The sequence below is a fragment of the Eumetopias jubatus genome, unplaced genomic scaffold (assembly GCF_037043125.1).
Source record: "Eumetopias jubatus isolate StellerSeaLion01/CBP00866 unplaced genomic scaffold, mEumJub1_p1.0 scaffold_3, whole genome shotgun sequence".
Taxonomy (NCBI): domain Eukaryota; kingdom Metazoa; phylum Chordata; class Mammalia; order Carnivora; family Otariidae; genus Eumetopias; species Eumetopias jubatus.
In genome coordinates this window covers 65,981,918-66,001,924 of record NW_028274809.1, presented here as the reverse complement: position 1 = coordinate 66,001,924, position 20,007 = coordinate 65,981,918, and the positions used below count along the sequence as shown (strand labels likewise).

Sequence of the window (20,007 nt, the reverse complement as noted above, 5' to 3'; positions counted from 1 at the left end):
CCATAGTAAAAATACTGTGTACTTGAGGTAACATGTAAACAAAGTGACATAAAAAGCAATGTTGGCCTCTCAGAAGCTAAAGGGAGACAACTGTATACATATGATACTCAACAAAACTCTGGAGAAAAAAAAATCATAATTGAATTAGCAATTTGACAATATTGGTCCTTAAAAGAAAGGTTACAAAAGCTTACAGCGCATTGTGAAATACAATTACAGTACTGAAAGTAGCCACAAAGTCTGTGACTTAGTTCATAGAATATTCTTATCTAATAGCTCCAAAGTCTTGGCACTTTTTTAAACATTTCTATTTATTCTATAGCAATACACAGAGGAACCGAGACAGCTCCTCCGCCTCCCACATTTCCCATAAAAACGGCCCCATATTCCCTACTTAATAGGTTAGAAAACGATAGCATTTAAGAATAAAGGATTTCTTTGTGGTTCTACAGCAGTCAGATCTAAAATTTAGTTTTCCAGTTTGTAAGGTAACAACTTTTCATGTCTGCAATGCCTCACCAAGCATAGATATGGTTGGCCTCATTACTAAACAAAAACATAATTAAACAAATTAAACAGCAATTGTTGATATTTGCCTCAGTGTGGCTGAAGAACAAGCACATTCCTTAGTTAAAGCCCCTCCCCAGAAACCCTAATGTTAAACAGTAAACAACGAACATTCTTCAACATACTCAGGAGGTCGAGTGTCTGGTCCAAGATCTCGGTGTAAAGAAATCCTGTCACTTGCAAAAGCGTTAAAACAGTGTTTGGCTTCTCCACGTTCTTTTTCCTTCTGCTCTTCAACACTTAAATTGGTTGTCTTGAATGCTTTACCAGAAGCACCAGGTGCATTGGAATCCTGAGGTGGGCGGTCAAGAACTGGTTTCAATTCTGCTGCTGTATAATATCCTTGCAAACAGGGTCTCTCACCAGCATCAATGCTTTGCCTGACAGGTGCTCCTATTTGCATTTTTGGCATTGCGTCTTTAATATTGTTTACAGCTTCTAACATTAAATCAAACATCTTGTTTTTGTTTATATTTCTTTCCATCTTTGATTCCTCTTTGGAATATTGAACACTTACTTCTCTTTGCATTAAAATCAAAAATATTATAAAGAAAAAAATTACTGTACCAAGCTTCCAGAACTTTTTATGATAATGTCTTTTAAGATGTAATTTTACTAGTCGCTTTATGTGAGCCATTCTGACATTAAAAGCTTGCCACTTGACAAATAACAGTTATAGTTTCCTCTGTTACTTATATTTTTTATCATAGAGCTGCTGGCAAGAAGATTTCATTAAATGGTAATACCTATAAACAGAAATGATAAATGGCATTAGTAGCTATTCATTCCTATAGGCAGGGGTCAATTCATTCATTCAAGCAACAACTAAACATAAGGTATAAACAACATACTCTTATGGTTAACAAAAATACAAAGATATCTTGCCCTCAAGAAAATTACACTTGTGGGGCACCTGGGTGGCTCAGTTGGTTAAGCGACTGCCTTCGGCTCAGGTCATGATCCTGGAGTCCCGGGATCGAGTCCCACCCACATCGGGCTCCCTGCTCAGCAGGGAGTCTGCTTCTCCCTCTGACCCTCTTCCTTCTCGTGCTCTCTATCTCTCACTCTCTCTCTCTCTCAAATAAATAAATAAAATCTTTAAAAAAAAAAAAAGAAAATTACCCTTTTGGAAGAACACATTGCTATAATTAGCTATAATCTATTAAGGCTATAAAACATTAGGGATTTCCCTCCAGTAAAAAAACAAATACCTTTTAAACTGTGGCTAACATTTACTATATGATAGGCATATAATTATTTCTATAAACAAATTTAGAGAATTTTTAAAAAGGTATCTTAATGATCAAGGGGCCAAAAGACTTCATTGAATTGATTATAAAGAAAGGGGGAAATCCATAAGAAAGCAAAGGTATATAGGGACTGTTAGGCATACATCTAAAATAGTGGCTTTTATTTTATGGAATTTGCCCTCAATGTATGAACCTCTACTCCAAATGAATCAGTTAAGATTATAAACTGGCATGCTCTCAAATTTGTTTACCTGATAATACTTGTGAATCCTGACAGAACCAATAAAGACTAGAAAATTAAGAGCATCTATCGCATTTTTATACCACAGCTATTTTTCTTTTCTTTTCTTTAACCACAGCTATTTTCAACAACTCACACAAATACAAAATCTAACAGCAAAAAGAAGATGGCACTAAGCTTTACTTGAAGTGACTCTAAAAAGGCAACAAAGACCACTGAGTTACAAAAGAAGTATTTGGTTTAATAAAATACTGCTTGTAGTTGACCTTAAGAACAGAGCAACATGTTTATTAAACTCTAATATGGGCCACCAGAAATGAAAGAAAGAAAAAGAAAAAAGAGAACTTTGATGACAGCCTGAGTCACAGTGAGGGTTGATTTTCTTTATGATGAAGTTTTAAAAAAGGCAATATGAAGAGGTTTCAGTATATAATTACATACCATGCACCATTATACTCAATCCTATTTGCAGGGGCAAAAGGGAAGGAAAATGACTTTTTCCCTAATTCCTAAACATGTTTTAAGTCAAATTTAATTTATAGAAGTGAAAACTACATTTGACACTATTCAGTTTCTCTTCCAAAGATATTGCTAAATTTAAAATTAAAAAGCCAAGTTCTAAGATGGATTCTCTGGCCTTTAGTAAGACATTTTAAGCTAAATAAATAAAATAGGCAGAACTTGAATAGTTAGTTCTATATACTACCTCTATTTGGAAAGGTGTGTATGTACGTAGGTATGTATGGAAAAGACACTTTGGCTTCAAAAGATAACTCAATTATAATGTACATTGCTCATAAAAATGAGATTTCAATACTACTGAATTTGGGTTGCTTCAAGAGCCGCATGTAAGAATTAAAATGACCTGGTTAGCTTTTTATATTATTTGAAGACATAATATAAATAGTTTCAGAACCACACAAATGTTGCTGTGTAAATTCTTATGTATCAAATGTTGTGCTAGGCTCTGGCTACCAAATTAAAGATAGCTCTTACTTTCAAGGAGCAGAGACTAGGAAATATGGCATGCCAACATGCAACCATAAAACATGTGCTAAGATGGAAGACTATGAAAGCAATACGGGAGGTCAGGAGAAATGTTAGGGAAATTTTGCCAAAGATAACACTGGTGAGCAGAACTTGAAAGATAAGCAATTTTTAGGCAGGTGGACAAGAGAGAAGAGAAAGAAAGAATGACAGATGCAAAGACATAAAAGCAAGACAAGACATGGGCAGCCCAAGTGGAAGACACAGATAGGAAATAGCAGGAGGGGCCACTGGGAGGTCACTTAAAGACTAGCACACAAAGTGAGTCTGGAATCCACCAATTTTGTTCTGAGTGGAAGGAAATGGATGATTTTAAGGAAGAATCATAATCATATTTATGTTTTAGATAAGTCACAGGTTCCTCAGCACCAGTAAAGGTGAATACCAAAGAAATGAGGAAGGTAGAAAGGATGGAGAGGACTAATTCAGGAGTACAGGAAGTAGAATCAAATAGGACTTGGTGAAAGAAAGGGAGAATGGAAGGTGGATGGCTGAAGTGATGACATTAACAAAAGCAGGGAATATAGGAAGAAGGGTAGACTTGGGGTGGAAATTAGATAATTTGATTAGATAATTTGTTCAGTTGGGGAGACAAATTTGAGATGCTGATAGGACTTCCAAGGTGAGTTCTCATGAGCAAAAAGATATATAGGACTGAAAATCAGGGAAAAGTTCCCTGATTTTCTGTGCTAGAGATGAAAATATGGGAGTCAGTCTTGGAGTACTGAAGAGTTCCCTACAGTATATGCAGTAAAAAGGCCAGAGAAATAGCTACATTTAAGGGGTGGGAAACTGGAAAGAAAGATCAGGAGGAATATGAAAACAAAATAGAGGACAGTCAAGGGAAAACAGGTTAACAGATAAAGTATCCATGTCATGTGGATATAGATTTTACAACCTGCAGTTTTACCCTTGAGACATGTTAATTCTTTGACAGTTGGTTCATCTTTAAAAGTAAACTGCACTAGACCTAGTCCAATGGGCTTTAGTGCAAAACCAGGAATGAATCTTGGCAGAGAATCCACTAGACTAGTTATAGTCTTGCCTCCACGATCTAGGGCTTAGGATCTACGGTGCATTCAGATTAATAGGGCAACAACCTGATCTAAGAGGTTCTAGGAAAATAAGAACAGGCAAAAGTTGAGGCTTCATAGGATAATGGTCACCTATGAAATACTACCTGATCACCTTTAATCACAGTTTGATAAATAGATATAAATCAACCTATGTTCACCCTCCTTCCTGTCCCTGAGTCAACCACAAAAAATCCCCTTCCCCAGTGCTGCTAGTGATACTAGATCTCCTGAGCAGCCAGATGTAAGCTAGATTAGGAATTTGAGAAGGAATGAATGATCTCCTTAGGATGTTTTAACAACACATAAACCAGGAAAGGGTCCAGGGAAAGTACAGAGTAAAGGGAGATGACAGAACTAGATACTTCTATAACAATGATGGTTTTCCCAAAATATTATATGCCAGAAGTCATATTTGTGGGTAGGGTCAGGAATGATAAAGAAGGATGGAATTAATGAGGCGGCTGGAAGAAAGTTTTTTTTTTTTTTTTAGGAATAAATTATAAACTAGAAAAGTCCTTCATCAATTGGGCAAATAATCCTATCATTGTGTGTGTGTGTCTATCTAAAGAAGTCACTCAATTAGTAGGTTTTAGTTTAGGATGTCTCCAATGAGGGAGTCAAGGAAAACTCATGAAGGATACAGATAGTGTCTCCCTCATTCATGGTTGTTTTTCTGGCACTTACCAGAATGTTGGTGACACAGTGAACACTCAATATAGGTTTGACTGGAAAAGGAAAGAAGGACCAAGATTTCATTTATTATTAGAAATAATAAAGCGATAATTCATTTCTGTTAAATGTTGATTAGGTCCCTGATATTTTAACATTACACAGGTTCTCATTTAGTCCTCCAACAATCTTGTGAAGTCATTCCCATTTTACTGACAAACACTGAATGTCAAACAGATTAAGGGGTTTGGCCAATGCCATTTGTTTAAGTGGAAAGGTAGCATTCTCCCAACTGTGTTCAAATTTGAACTAAATTACTGAGCTTTTAACTTAAGTTATCTGAAATAAGATCTTTAAGGGTCAAAAATTGATACTCTAGGGGCACCTGGGTGGCTCAATCAGTGAAGCGGCTGACTTCTGATTTCGGCTCAGATTGTGATCTTGGGGTTCTGGGATAGAGGTCTGACTCAGGCTCCGCACTCAGAGGGGAGTCTGCTTGAGGAGTCTCTCTCTCCCTCTCATTCTGCCCTTAACACTGCTTGCGTGCACTCTCTCTAAAATAAATAATTTTTTAAAAAAAGAAGAATTGATATTCTAAATGTAAGGAGATAAGGGAAAAACCTAAGGAAAGAACCACAAATAGCTTCATATCACGTAAGGTTTTCTGGACAAATGAGTTAAAAAGGAAAAAAAAACCACACAACTGTTTTCAGAGCCTACTTTTAGAAATAAAGATTGAGGATGAGAGTGTAGCTTTTAACAATGGAGGATAAACAGATTGAGACCTTTCACTAGCAGAGTCTACTAACATAGGAACAGGATGCTTTCCTCTTTTCAGATTATTTCAGAAGGGAATAGTCTTTTATCAACTGCTCATCACTTGAAGATTCCAACATAAATCTCCCAGGAATTTTTATATGACTTTTCTGTCCTTTGCTGCTAATGTGCAGTATCAGGATTCCATTAATGAAAATTACACTCAACATTAAGCATCTCTATCAGTGGTCTTCAACTCTGGATACACATTAGCAGAAAGCTCTTTAAAAAGAGTGCCTTAGGCTTCCCCTCTAGAGAATTTGATTTAATTGTTCCAGGGGCAGGGTGTAAATAGGGCCTGTTTTTGTTGTTATTTTAGGCTCTCTAGATAATTCTTTTTTTTTTTTTTTTAGATTTTATTTATTTGACAGAGACACAGTGAGAGAGGGAACACAAGCAGGGAGCGTGGGAGAGGGAGAAGCAGGCTTCCCGCGGAGCAGGGAGCCCGATGCGGGGATTGATCCCAGGACCCTGGGATCATGACCTGAGCCAAAGGCAGATGCTTAACTGACTGAGCCACCCAGGCACCCCCAAAATAGATTCTTGATATATAATGACCAAAAGTTATTTTGACTTAGAGAGATTAGATGAAATCCAAAGCATGAATGGCCCAGTTTCCTGAAAAGGCTTAGAAATTAATGGTGATATAAATGAGGCACTGGGGTTTTATTACTAATTATAGTGTTGTAAAGTCATTTTTAAAATATTTTATTCCCATCATAAAGATGGAAAAACCCATACTCTGAACAATAAAACACATAATCCAACATAATAAATGAATGAGTTAAAGAAAACCAGGATTCTTAATTCCCATTCCTGGGAATAACATCATGTTCCTAGACCTCACTACTTACCAAATTTGAAGACCTATGTGAAAACAGCCAGTGAAACAAAACAAATTTCTCCTAGAATCAACTTCCAATTAAACTCAGAGGTTTCGAGAGGGGCGGAGCAAGATGGCGGAGGAGTAGGAGACCTAGATTTCGTCTGGTCTCAGGAATTCAGCTGAATAGGGATCAAACCATTCTGAACACCTACGAACTCAACAGGAGATCAAAGAGGAGAGTAGCAACAACTCTCTGAACAGAGAAGCGACCACTTACTGGAAGGTAGGACGTGCGGAGAAGTGAATCCGAGGCAATATTCGGGAGGATAGACGGCGGGGGAGGGGCCTCTGCCGGCCGCTTCTGGCAAGTGCTAGAGCCACGGAGCACAAAATCGGAACTGTTAGAAGTCGGCTCCGCTGAGGGACGTCGCTGCAGTGGCTAAGCAGGGGGTGGAACCCTCGCGGGACAGTGTGGTCTCAGGACCCTTGGGGTCACAGAAAGACCGGGGGTGCCTGAGTGCAGCAGAGCTCCCAGGGATCGGAGCGGGGAAGCCGGCTGCAGAGACGGAGCTGAGGCGCGGGCTCTCAGCTTGGGGTTGCCATAAACTGTGATCCGCGGCCCAGTCGGGCCACTGCTCCTCCAGCAGGGACCCAACAGGCGGCAGAGCCGGGGAGACTCCCCTTCCTTCCCGGGGAGGAGCGGCGCGGGAACGCACCGCAGGGATCTGCTGGGTTTGGGGACTCCACACGGGGTCGGGTGCCAGAGATAGCAACGCTCGGTCACAGGCCGGGTGAGCACGGAGTGCGGCCGGAGACTGGGGACATGGGAGTGACTGCTTTTCTCTGGGGGTGCACTGAGGAGCGGGGCCCCGAGTTCTCAGCTCCTCCGAGTGGAGATTGGGAGGCCACCATTTTTGCCCTGGTCCTCCAAGGCTGTACTGAGAGCTTGCAGGGAACAAAAGCTCCTGAGAGCAAACCCGAGCAGCTTGCTTAGCCTGGACTGACAAGGGCAGGGCAATTCAGGCTCCGGCAAAGACATGTGGAAACCACAGCAACAGGCCCCTCCCCCAGAAGATCAGCACGAACAGCCAGCAAGCCAAGACCAAGTTTACCGATCAAGGAGAACGGGAGAACTCCAGCGCTAGGGGAATACTGCACACAGAATTCATGGCTTTTTTTTACCATGATTCATTAGTTCATCAAAGTTAATTTTTGTTAACTGTTTTTTTTTTCTTTTTCCCTTTTTCAACCAACATCTTATCAATCTCCTTTTTAAAAAAAAAAATTAAATTATTTTTCATTTTTAGAGTCATATTTTCTCCCTTCATAGTAGTTACCCTTATTTTTGGCATATATATATAAGTTGTTCTCTTTAAAATTTTGAGATACAGTTTCTTCTAACAGATCAAAATATATCCTAAATCACTAGTGTATGGCTCTGTTCTAGTCTCCTGCCTGATCACATTCTCTCCCCTTTTTTTTTAAATCTTTCTTTTTTCAAACAACTTCTTATCTTACCAAGTCCTTTTATAAAATCTTTTATAATTTTCATCTTTACAGTCATCTTCTATCCCTTCATTGTATCAACCCTTATTTTGTACATATATGTCTTTCTTCCTTTAAAATTTTAGGAGGCACTTTTTTCTAACAGACCAAAATACGCCCAAAATCTAGTGTGTGGCACTGATCTATGCACTAGCCTGATCATATTTGATCACATTCTGCTTTTTTTGTATTGTTCTGTTTTTGTTTTTATCTTTTTTTTTCTTTCTTTTTCTTTTTTCTTTCTTTCCCTTTCTTTTCCCCTGGTTTCAGGTCTTTTCTGATTTGTATACAGTATATTTGCTGGGGACGTTGTAAACCTGTTAGCATTTTGTTCTCTCATTCATCTATTCTCCTCTGGACAAAATGACAAGACGGAAAAAATCACCTCAGAAAAAGAACAAGAGGTAGTACCGTCAGCCAGGGACCTACTCAATACGGACATTAGTACGATGTCGGACCTAGAGTTCAGAATCATGACTTTAAAGATACTAGCTGGGCTTGAAAAAAGCGTGGAAGTTATTAGAGAAACCCTTTCTGGAGAAATAAAAGAACTAAAATCTAACCAAGTCGAAATCAAAAAGGCTATTGATGAGGTGCAATCAAAAATGGGGGCACTAACTGCTAGGATAAATGAGGCAGAAGAGAGAATCAGTGATATAGAAGACCAAATGATGGAAAATAAAGAGGCTGAGAAAAAGAGGGAGAAACAACTACAGGATCACGAGGGCAGAATTCGAGAGATAAGTGATACGATAAGACAAAACAACATTAGAATAATTGGGATCCCAGAAGAAGAAGAAAGAGAGAGAGGGGCAGAAGGTATATTGGAGCAAATAATAGCAGAGAACTTCCCTAATGTGAGGAAGAAAACAGGCATCAAAATCCAGGAGGCACAGAGAACCCCTCTCAAAATCAATAAAAATAGGTCAACACCCCGACATCTAATAGTAAAACTTACAAGTCTCAGAGACAAAGAGAAAATCCTGAAAGCAGCTCGGGAGAAGAGATATGTAACCTACAATGGTAAAAATATTAGATTGGCAACAGACCTATCCACAGAGACCTGGCAGGCCAGAAAGGACTGGCAAGATATCTTCAGAGCACTAAACGAGAAAAATATGCAGCCAAGAATACTATATCCAGCTAGGCTGTCATTGAAAATAGAAGGAGAGATAAAAAGCTTCCAGAACAAACAAAAACTAAAGGAATTTGCAAACACGAAACCAGCCCTCCAAGAAATATTGAGAGGGGTCCTCTAAGCAAAGAGAGAGCCTAAAAGCAGCAAAGATCAGAAAGGAACACAGAAAACATACAGTAACAGTCACCTTACAGGCAATACAATGGCACTAAATTCATACCTTTCAATAGTTACCCTGAATGTAAATGGGCTAAATGCCCCAATCAAAAGACACAGGCTATCAGATTGGATTAAAAAACAAGACCCATCAATATGCTGTCTGCAAGAGACTCATTTTAGACCCAAAGACACCCCCAGATTGAAAGTGAGGGGGTGGAAAACCATTTACCATGCTAATGGACACCAAAAGAAAGCTGGGGTGGCAATCCTTATATCAGACAAACTAGATTTTAAAACAAAGACTGTAATAAGAGATGAGGAAGGACACTATATCCTACTTAAAGGGTCTATCCAACAAGAAGATCTAACAATTGTAAATATCTATGCCCCGAACATGGGAGCAGCCAATTATATAAGGCAATTAATAACAAAAGCAAAGAAACACATTGACAACAATACAATAATAGTGGGGGACTTTAACACCCCCCTGACTGAAATGGACAGATCATCTAAGCAAAAGATCAACAAGGAAATAAAGACTTTAAATGACACACTGGACCAAATGGACTTCACAGACATATTCAGAACATTCCATCCCAAAGCAACGGAATACACATTCTTCTCTAGTGCCCATGGAAATTCTCTAGAATTGATCACATCCTAGGTCACAAATCAGGTCTCAACCGGTACCAAAAGATTGGGATCATTCCCTGCATATTTTCAGACCACAATGCTTTGAAACTAGACCTCAATCACAAGAGGAAAGTGGGAAAGAACTCAAATACATGGAGGCTAAAGAGCATCCTACTAAAGAATGAATGGGTCAACCAGGAAATTAAAGAAGAATTTAAAAAATTCATGGAAACCAATGAAAATGAAAACACAACTGTCCAAAATCTTTGGGATACAGCAAAGGCAGTCCTGAGTGGAAAGTATATAGCAATACAAGCCTTTCTCAAGAAACAAGAAAGGTCTCAAATACACAACCTAACCCTACACCTAAAGGAGCTGGAGAAAGAACAGCAAATAAAGCCTAAACCCAGCAGGAGAAGAGAAATAATCAAGATCAGAGCAGAAATCAATGAAATAGAAACCAAAAGAACAGTAGAACAGATCAACGAAACTAGGAGCTGGTTCTTTGAAAGAATTGACAAGATTGATAAATCCCTGGCCAGACTGATCAAAAAGAAAAGAGAAATGACCCAAATCAACAAAATCATGAATGAAAGAGGAGAGATCACAACCAACACCAAAGAAATACAAACATTTATAAGAACATATTATGAGCAACTCTATGCCAGCAAATTAGATAACCTGGAAGAAATGGGTGCATTCCTAGAGATGTATCAACTACCAAAACTGAACCAGGAAGAAATAGAAAACCTGAACAGACCTATAACCACTAAGGAAATTGAAGCAGTCATCAAAAATCTCCCAACAAACAAAAGCCCAGGGCCAGATGGCTTCCCAGGGGAATTCTATCAGACATTTAAAGAAGAATTAATACCTATTCTCCTGAAACTGTTCCAAAAAATAGAAATGGAAGGAAAACTTCCAAATTCATTTTATAAGGCCACCATTACCTTGATCCCAAAACCAGACAAAGACGCCATCAAAAAGGAGAATTACAGACCAATATCCTTGATGAACATGGATGCAAAAATTCTCACCAAAATACTAGCCAATAGGATCCAACAGCACATTAAAAGGATTATTCACCACGACCAAGTGGGATTTATCCCTGGGCTGCAAGGCTGGTTCAACATCCGCAAATCAATCAATGTGATACAATACATTAACAAAAGAAAGAACAAGAATCATATGATCCTCTCAATAGATGCAGAAAAAGCATTTGACAAAGTACAGCATCCTTTCTTGATCAAAACTCTTCAGAGTATAGGGATAGAGGGTACATACCTCAATATCATAAAAGCCATCTACGAAAAACCTACAGTGAATATCATTCTCAATGGGGAAAAGCTGAGAGCTTTTCCCCTAAGGTTAGGAACGCGGCAGGGATGTCCACTCTCACCACTGCTATTCAACATAGTATTAGAAGTCCTAGCCACAGCAATCAGACAACAAAAAGAAATCAAAGGCATCCAAATCGGCAAAGAGGAAGTCAAACTCTCACTGTTTGCAGATGATATGATACTCTATGTGGAAAACCCAAAAGACTCCACCCCAAAACTGCTAGAACTCATACAGGAATTCAGTCAAGTAGCAGGCTATAAAATCAACGCACAGAAATCAGTGGCATTCCTATACACCAACAACAAGACAGAAGAGAGACAAATCAAGGAGTCGATCCCATTCACAATTGCACCCAAAACCATAAGATACCTAGGAATAAATTTAACCAAAGAGGCAAAGGATCTGTACTCAGAAAACTATAAAATACTCAGGAAAGAAATTGAAGAAGACACAAAGAAATGGAAAAACGTTCCATGCTCATGGATTGGGAGAACCAACATTGTGAAGATGTCAATGCTACCTAGAGCAATCTACACATTCAATGCAATCCCCATCAAAATACCATCCACTTTTTTCAAAGAAATGGAACAAATAATCCTAAAATTTGTATGGAACCAGAAGAGACCCCGAATAGCCAGAGGAATATTGAAAAAGAAAAGCAAAGCTGGCGGCATCACAATTCCGGACTTCCAGCTCTATTACAAAGCTGTCATCATCAAGACAGTATGGTACTGGCACAAAAACAGACACATAGATCAATGGAACAGAATCGAGAGCCCAGAAATGGACCCTCAACTCTATGGTCAACTCATCTTTGACAAAGCAGGAAAGAATGTCCAATGGAAAAAAGACAGTCTCTTCAACAAATGGTGTTGGGAAAATTGGACAGCCACATGCAGAAGAATGAAACTGGACCATTTCCTTACACCACACACAAAAATAGACTCCAAATGGTTGAAAGACCTAAATGTGAGACAGGAGTCCATCAAAATCCTAAAGGAGAACACAGGTAGCAACCTCTTTGACCTCAGCCGCAGCAACTTCTTCCTAGAAACATCACCAAAGGCACGGGAAGCAAGGGCAAAAATGAACTATTGGGATTTCATCAAGATAAAAAGCTTTTGCACAGCAAAAGAAACAGTCCACAAAACCAAAAGACAACCGACAGAATGGGAGAAAATATTTGCAAATGACATATCAGATAAAGGGCTAGTAGCCAAAATCTATAAAGAACTTATCAAACTCAACACCCAAAGAACAAATAATCCAATCAAGAAAAGGGCAGAAAACATGAACAGACATTTTTCCAAAGAAGACATCCAAATGGCCAACAGGCACATGAAAAAGTGCTCAACATCGCTCGGCATCAGGGAAATCCAAATCAAAGCTCAATGAGATACCACCTCACACCAGTCAGAATGGCTAAAATTAACAAGTCAGGGAACGACAGATGTTGGCGGGGATGTGGAGAAAGGGGAACCCTCCTACACTGTTGGTGGGAATGCAAGCTGGTGCAACCCCTCTGGAAAACAGTATGGAGGTTCCTCAAACAGTTGAAATTAGAGCTACCATTCGATCCAGTAATTGCACTACTGGGTATTTACCCCAAAGATACAAATGTAGGGACCCGAAGGGGTACGTGCACTCCAATGTTTATAGCAGCAATGTCCACAATAGCCAAATTGTGGAAAGAGCCAAGATGTCCATTGACAGATGAATGGATAAAGAAGAGGTGGTATATATACACAATGGAATATTATGCAGCCATCAAAAGGAATGAGATCTTGCCTTTTGCAACGACATGGATGTAACTGGAGGGTGTTATGCTGAGTGAAATAAGTCAATCAGAGAAAGACATGTATCATATGACCTCACTGATATGAGGAATTCTTAATCTCAGGAACAAACTGAGTGTTACTGGAGTGGTTGGGGGTGGGAGGGATGGGGTGGCTGGGTGATAGACATTGGGGAGGGTATGTGCTATGGTGAGCGCTGTGAATTGTGCAAGACTGTTGAATCACAGATCTGTACTTCTGAAACAAATAACGCAACATATTTTAAGAAAAAAGAAAAAGAAGATAGCAGGAGAGGAAGAATGAAGGGGAGTAAGTCAGAGGGGGAGACGAACCAGGAGAGATGATGGACTCTGAAAAACAAACTGAGGGTTCTAGAGGGGAGGAGGGTAGGGGGATGGGTTAGCCTGGTGATGAGTATTAAAGAGGGCACATTCTGCATGAAGCACTGGGTGTTATGAACAAACAATGAATCATGGAACACTACACCAAAACAAATGATGTAATATATGGTGATTAACATAACAATAAAAATTAAAAAAAAAATATATGATAATTAGAAAAAAAAAAACTCAAAAGTTTCAGAGGTGAAAAAACAAAAAATCAGCACAATAGCAAATTCAGGATATAGAAACGAGCAGATGAAGGTCTTGTTCTTATTCTCTTTCTAAACCCTTAAATATACCTATCTAAAATGGTCATTTGCTAATTATAAAGCATCAGATTCACAGGAGATAGGAATACCATGAAATCGTCTTTTAAGCTAGAAAAAATTAATTTAAATTCAAAGACCTAAATTCTAAAGTATAAATGTCTAAAATTAGAAAAAAAAATTAAAATTCAGAGGCCCCTGGTCTTAAAGAATATCAATCTATATGCTAGTTTATATGTAGACATTACAAGAGGGCATTAATAATAAATAAAAATATCCACAAAATGATATTTTATAAGGCTAAAACAATATGCATTATTCTAACAGTCTGTGAGACTGGGTTAAAATCAATGGATTATTCTCAGGGGTAAAAATATGTTTCTCTCTGAACAGAAAGAACTGAAATACCACAAATTAAAATAATCCAACTACAAAGCTGTAGCTACCAGTTATGTAGACTATGGTTTCTCAAACTCTAGTGTGACAATGAATCACCTGAGGATGTTGTTTAAATGCAGATTCAAATGGGAAAAGATCAAGATAAGATCCATCTTTAATTCTGTTGTCCCTTCCAGGTGGAAAAGGACACACTGCAAAAACATTAGTTAAGTTGTTCGTTTATTTTATTTTTTTTAAAGATTTTATTTATTTAATTGACAGAGAGTGAGAGACAGAGAGAGAGGGAACACAAGCGGGGGGAGTGGGAGAGGGAGAAGCAGGCTCCCCGCCGAGCAGGGAACCCGATGCGGGGCTTGATCCCAGGACCCTGGGATCATGACCTGAGCCAAAGGCAGTCGCTTAACCAACTGAGCCACCCAGGCGCCCCAAGTTGTTAGTTTAATTTAAAAATTCCAACTGAAGCAATCTTCTAAAGCAGTGAAAACAGAGCATTTCATAACTGCACATGAAAGTTACATTTAATAAGAGGAAAATGGTTCTTTCCATTTCTTGCTCCTATATTCGAGACAATAAACCTTTACATCCCCAGGGATTTGAGGTCTGGTTCCAGGTGACTTTAACTGGCACAAAGCCTAATTGGTATATGAAATGTGCTTGCTACTGCAAGAATTAAAGCATGATATAAAGAGTTAAGGGTAATCACAAAAAGCAAAAAAGTTACAAAACTATATACCTAAAATGTTGCACAGATTATAAATTAAGAAGAGTATACCATTGCAAAATTAATATATACTGGATCACTGCCACACATTATCATCTAGATTTCCTAATCAAATTAAAAAAACAAAACAACAACAACAAAACACTTGTCCTAATAATAAACCTTATGTGCTCGGGCAGAGATTTTATTAAGTGCCCTCATCTGCTGGTTAGGGAAGGGAGGAGTTGCAGGAAGTCATTTCTGCTTGTATTCATTGGTAAAATCAAATTTCACAGTGACTTGCTATTGTGGTGTGTTAGTTTTGATTATGTTTAAGTCCGTGTCCATATCCTTGCCTGCAATTCTTCTGAGCAGGAAGTGACTTGTCGATGTATGACAGGTGACAAACACTGATGTAAAGCAAACTGCACCGAGATGGAAGAGGCAGAAACATCTCAAAGATCCCAGCTAAAGACAAAGTACAGTAGCTCTGGCTGGCTGGAAAACGCCACCAGCGGACAACTAACTGCATGAATTGTCATAGAGTAGGATGACTTTCTGAACAGTAGTATCTGCAGGTTATGTGACAAATAGCCTAGTGACAGAGTTGACCTCCAACAACTTAGAGGCACAGGTTTTAATATAGAAAAGCATGTGGCCAAACATCCAACTTCTCAGCTAAACCTGGTCAGATAAGCATCTCCATTAACAATATTATCTTTGAAGGTGAAAGGTTATAGACAGGATCTTGATTTGTGGACCAGCCAATTCTACCATTACAGTTTGGAGCAAACAAGTAATTATGGAACTATAATACCCTTTGGGGAGAGGGTAGGATGATGGTGAAGAGGAGCTCACATAACTGTCCAGCTACTGTGAATGAATCTGCAGCTGTGAAAGATATATACAGATAATTTATGGCATACTAGACAGTAGAGAAATTTTGAGGAGTGATTTGAGTGGTCCCACAGATTACCCACTTAACTAGTACTTCCCCTGGGCAGAAGGACTACATGTTAAAAGATTCCTCTGTGTACTTACCTTGTAAACATAACTGATGGCTCTTGGATTAGTAAGGAGACAAAAACTACACAGTAATTTGAAAAAGGAAAGTTTAATCCATTATTAAGAGAGGATTGGAGTAGGGAATTGGTTAGTGAGTGAAAGAGAATTCTAAATGTTATAGTAGTAGATACAAGGGGCAACCACTACCCACAAGACTGAGATGAGGGCCCAAGGAAGAACCCTCCCTTCACCAGCGCTGAGATCCAGAGATCTCTACAGAGAGAGCACAGTGTTGGCTCCCTGATGGTGGAAAAGTGACAGAGGTGTCTCACTAGTGAGACTTGCCAAAAAAATCTGCCCTCTATGGAGTCCCAGAAGAAGCCATTCATAGCGAGGTGTCAAACCCTGGAACCTGCTAGGTGCTGAGGATAACTGCTTGCTTCTGGGTGCTGATGGCACCTGGAGTTAAGAAGCTGTCTTCTACAAGAGTCTAGTGTACTTTCATGTATAGCCTGGGCCAATATGGCGCCAGGTTGGTTCCTGGGATAAAATCTGAGCAGCAGGCTCCCTAGAAACCCAGTTTTGTGGGGCCCCCAGAGTGCACAATGTGTGGGGCTAAACAGAGAGTGTTGGGATCGGTGACTTAGGCAAGGGAACAGGTCCATGATGTCTATGACTTCAGGGTACAACACTACTGCCCAAGTCAGGCTCTGGAGAAAGTGCAGCGGGTAGGGGTGTGCCAACTCTAGAGAAAGATGTGCCACACAATTACCTAACGCTAGAGAAAACTATGTGGAGGCTGAGAAATAGAGAAAAAATATGCCCAGAAAGAGTCTAACCAGGAAGCCACCCTGAAACGAGGAAGGGAAGCACCTTCTATTTCCAGTGTCCCTCCAGTGCCCTCTACTGGTAAGGCTTAACATCAATACCAGTCAGCATAGGAGAAATATTTACAGGGCCCTGCTCCATTATTACAGAGCAGAAGGGACTAAATTTGGACCTGAAAGACAGTAAATTGATAACAGCATAGTCTACCCTTTTGACTACTCAGTTTCCATATGCACACACTTTCTCACACATTTGAACTCTTGTACAATAACAAAACAACTCTGTATTCTACCTAACAAGATACAAGCATCCTCCTTACAAGTGAAGAGGAAACCTCAAAATGAGGGGAAACCTCAAAATGAGATGCACAGTGCCAACAGCCATTGTATCCATTACTGTGACATTCTGAATTACTTTTCAAATTCTGTCACAATCCCACCTAATATTCTGTTACCTAAAGACTAAATTATAAACTTAATATTTAACAACTTCAATGTAATAATTTGTTTAAAAAAAAAAAAAGAAAGAAAAAAGAAAATGGGAAGGAGAGAAGAAAATGTCACCTCCAAAAATAAAGGTCTATTTAAGTATAGTGACCCAACTGAATGCCCAGAAATGTTACTGAAATGCTCCCAAATTTTTCTGGGTCTGATTACCCTCTGGTTCTCACATACTTCACAAAGACATCTAAAGTACTTGCTACTTTTTGCTCATCAGATACAATCAACACAGTATTATCAACATAGTAAATCAATGTGATATTTTGTGGGTTGTTGGGATAATTAAGATTTCTAGAACAGAACTGACCTGGCCTTGGCTGTGCTAGATAAAAGCGAATTGCCTTTGGTGGTCCTTGTAAATTAGTATGGAGAAAAAACAATTAACCAAGTCAATAGCTACATGCCAAATGCCAGAGGCTGTGTTGATTGTATCAAGTAAAGATATCGCATCCGGGACGGCAAGCACATTTGGAATCATCCAATGATTAAGTTTACAATAGTCCATTCATTCGCTAAGATTCATCCAACTTTTGCACAGGCCAAATAAGTGAGTTAAACGAGACGTGATAGATATCTCAAGTCTTATTTCAAATATTCGAAGGTGGCACTGATCTCAACAATCCCCTTGGGGATACACTGTCGTTTCTGATTTTCACCTTTCCACAGACTTATCTACAACTCAATGGGTACTCATCCTCCACCGTTCAGCTTCCATTCCTCTCTAGAAAACGTGTCAGCAAACTTTCTATAAAGGGCTAAATAGTAAATATGTTTAACTTTGTGGACCTCATGGCCTCTACTACAACTACTCAACTCTATTTTACTTGTGCAAAAGCAGTCGTACACAATAGACAAATGAATGGGCACAGCCAGTTCCAATAAAATTTTGTTTACAAAAACAGGTGGTGGATAAATTTGGCCCAAAAGCTGTAGTTTCCCAACTCCTGGTCTAGAAATCCAAGTCTTCAACCTGAACATTTACATATTTCCCTGTACTTACCCAGACTCCATTAACTTCCACATTCCCAGATATAAAAGAACCAAATAGTCCTTCACAAATCCATAACATAGTTTTAAAAAAAAGGCATAAAATCAATGTCTGCCTTTAAGATTAGGCGATATTTGCACCTATTTTGAAACACACAATATCCCTCCACTTATCTAGTCACCATCTGAAATTCCTGCATTACCCACCCCTCATGGGTAAAGAATGAAAAGGTCTTATTAATACATGTTTCAGTTGGAAATAAACCAGTGTCAGACTAAACTTTAATTCTTCTCTCAAAAGCCGCCCTCAAACAGGGTAATTTTCCTCAGGACCATACATAGTCAATTACCACACAGTGAGGTCTATGAGAATGCTGAATGCCAAGCTCCGTATAGGGAAGAGAGGGATACCTAATTCTGTGGGATTTGTACCTAATTCTTTAGGTAAAGGGGAGAGGCCCTGAGGGGTTTTAAATAAGGTGATGACCTAATTCCACAACTGAAATTTAGAATGCTTATTCTTGAAGCTGTGCTGAATATAGATTTTTGGGGGTTGAGGGGCAAGTCAGAAAGGAGACTGAAGGTGATTAGGAGGCTACTAAAAGTAATCCAGGTGAGAGATTGAATAGAAGGGGTGTGGAGGTTTGGGAAGAGATCTGGGAGTCAGGGTTAGTTGAATTAAGCAAATGAATCGATGTGGAGGCTGTGAAGGTCGTTAAATGGTGAAGTGTGTGAAGATGGGCTCTTGACTTGCTGAAAAAGACCAGCTAAGGAACGCTCTCTGTTCTAGATTATCTGCAGAGGAGGACCTGGAGCTAAAATAACAGGGCAAGAGGCCTTGAATGCTAACAGAGGTCATGACAGAGGGTAAGGGTATGAGAAGGAGACTGAGGTAATGACAGCAACAAGTCTTAATCAGTTCAAAAAAATGGGTCATATCTGAGAAAAACAAAGCTCATGGTCAAAAAGCTCCAATAAAACAAAGAAAATAATTTGCATCAGAAGTCCTAAGTATGCAAATTATATATATTATATATTTTATACACACACACACACACACACACACACAAAGAGAGTACTGTTTGCTCACAGGGAGGAAAACCAGGTGTCAGAGGGCAACAATGAAAGGAAGACTTACCACATACACCTCCTTACTTTTTCAAAATGTTGGACCCTGTGAAGAGAGTGACTACTTAAAAAAATAAGCTGGAAAAAAGTGAAGGTAGAATAAAAGATTTTCTGACAGGTAATATCTCAAATTTCTTAATACCATTTCTCAAGAAGCTACTGGGGAATGTAGTCCCATCTACATGAGAAAGTAAATAAACAATAAAATCATGCGTATCTAAGAAATAGGGATTCCATCAGAAATGTCAGTAAAGAAAAATCCCAAACAACTGCTATGGAACAGCTCTAGCAAGCAATAGTCCAAATTGGAACGAGAGGACAGAGAGCTTCAGAAGAAACCAAAAAATCGGTGTGATTATGTGGAAAAATCATACTGAGAAGATGTGGGAGTATATAGAAATAGAAATTGATATGTGGAAAAACTAAGCTATCTTTTTCTTAAATGAATTAAGTATTAACTCCATGATTAAAATAATTTTACTCAGACTCACAATATACTTGGCTCAGTAAACAATCTGTACATAATCATCATGAGTAAATACTAAAATGGAAACAAAAAATGTGAGAATTATATTGGGAGGCAGAAGAAGGGACAGCAAGGGGAATGTGTGTAAGAGAGCTAGATATTTATCTCCTTTAATGGGAAGTCAGTAGATAATATCAACTATTGATAACTTAAGAAATAGCAGTATATGCATATTATCCCA

At 39.0% G+C, this 20,007-nt stretch overlaps 1 protein-coding gene across 2 annotated transcripts in view; it reads right to left on the bottom strand.

The window, feature by feature from the left end:
* The window catches only part of GALNT3 (polypeptide N-acetylgalactosaminyltransferase 3), a 50,422-nt gene that overhangs the window by 21,811 nt on the left and 8,604 nt on the right, over nt 1-20,007 (bottom strand). Inside the window, exons 1-2 of one of the 2 annotated variants that reach the window (XM_088022131.1) lie at nt 6,770-6,837; nt 693-1,313 (exon numbers count right to left, since the gene is read on the bottom strand). In XM_088022131.1, the coding sequence (XP_087878257.1) occupies nt 693-1,204 (512 nt within the window). In that variant the 5' untranslated portion in view covers nt 1,205-1,313; nt 6,770-6,837. Of the gene's footprint in view, nt 1-692; nt 1,314-6,769; nt 6,838-20,007 lie in introns of those variants that run through there. The other variant, XM_028122061.2, reaches the window with a different exon arrangement.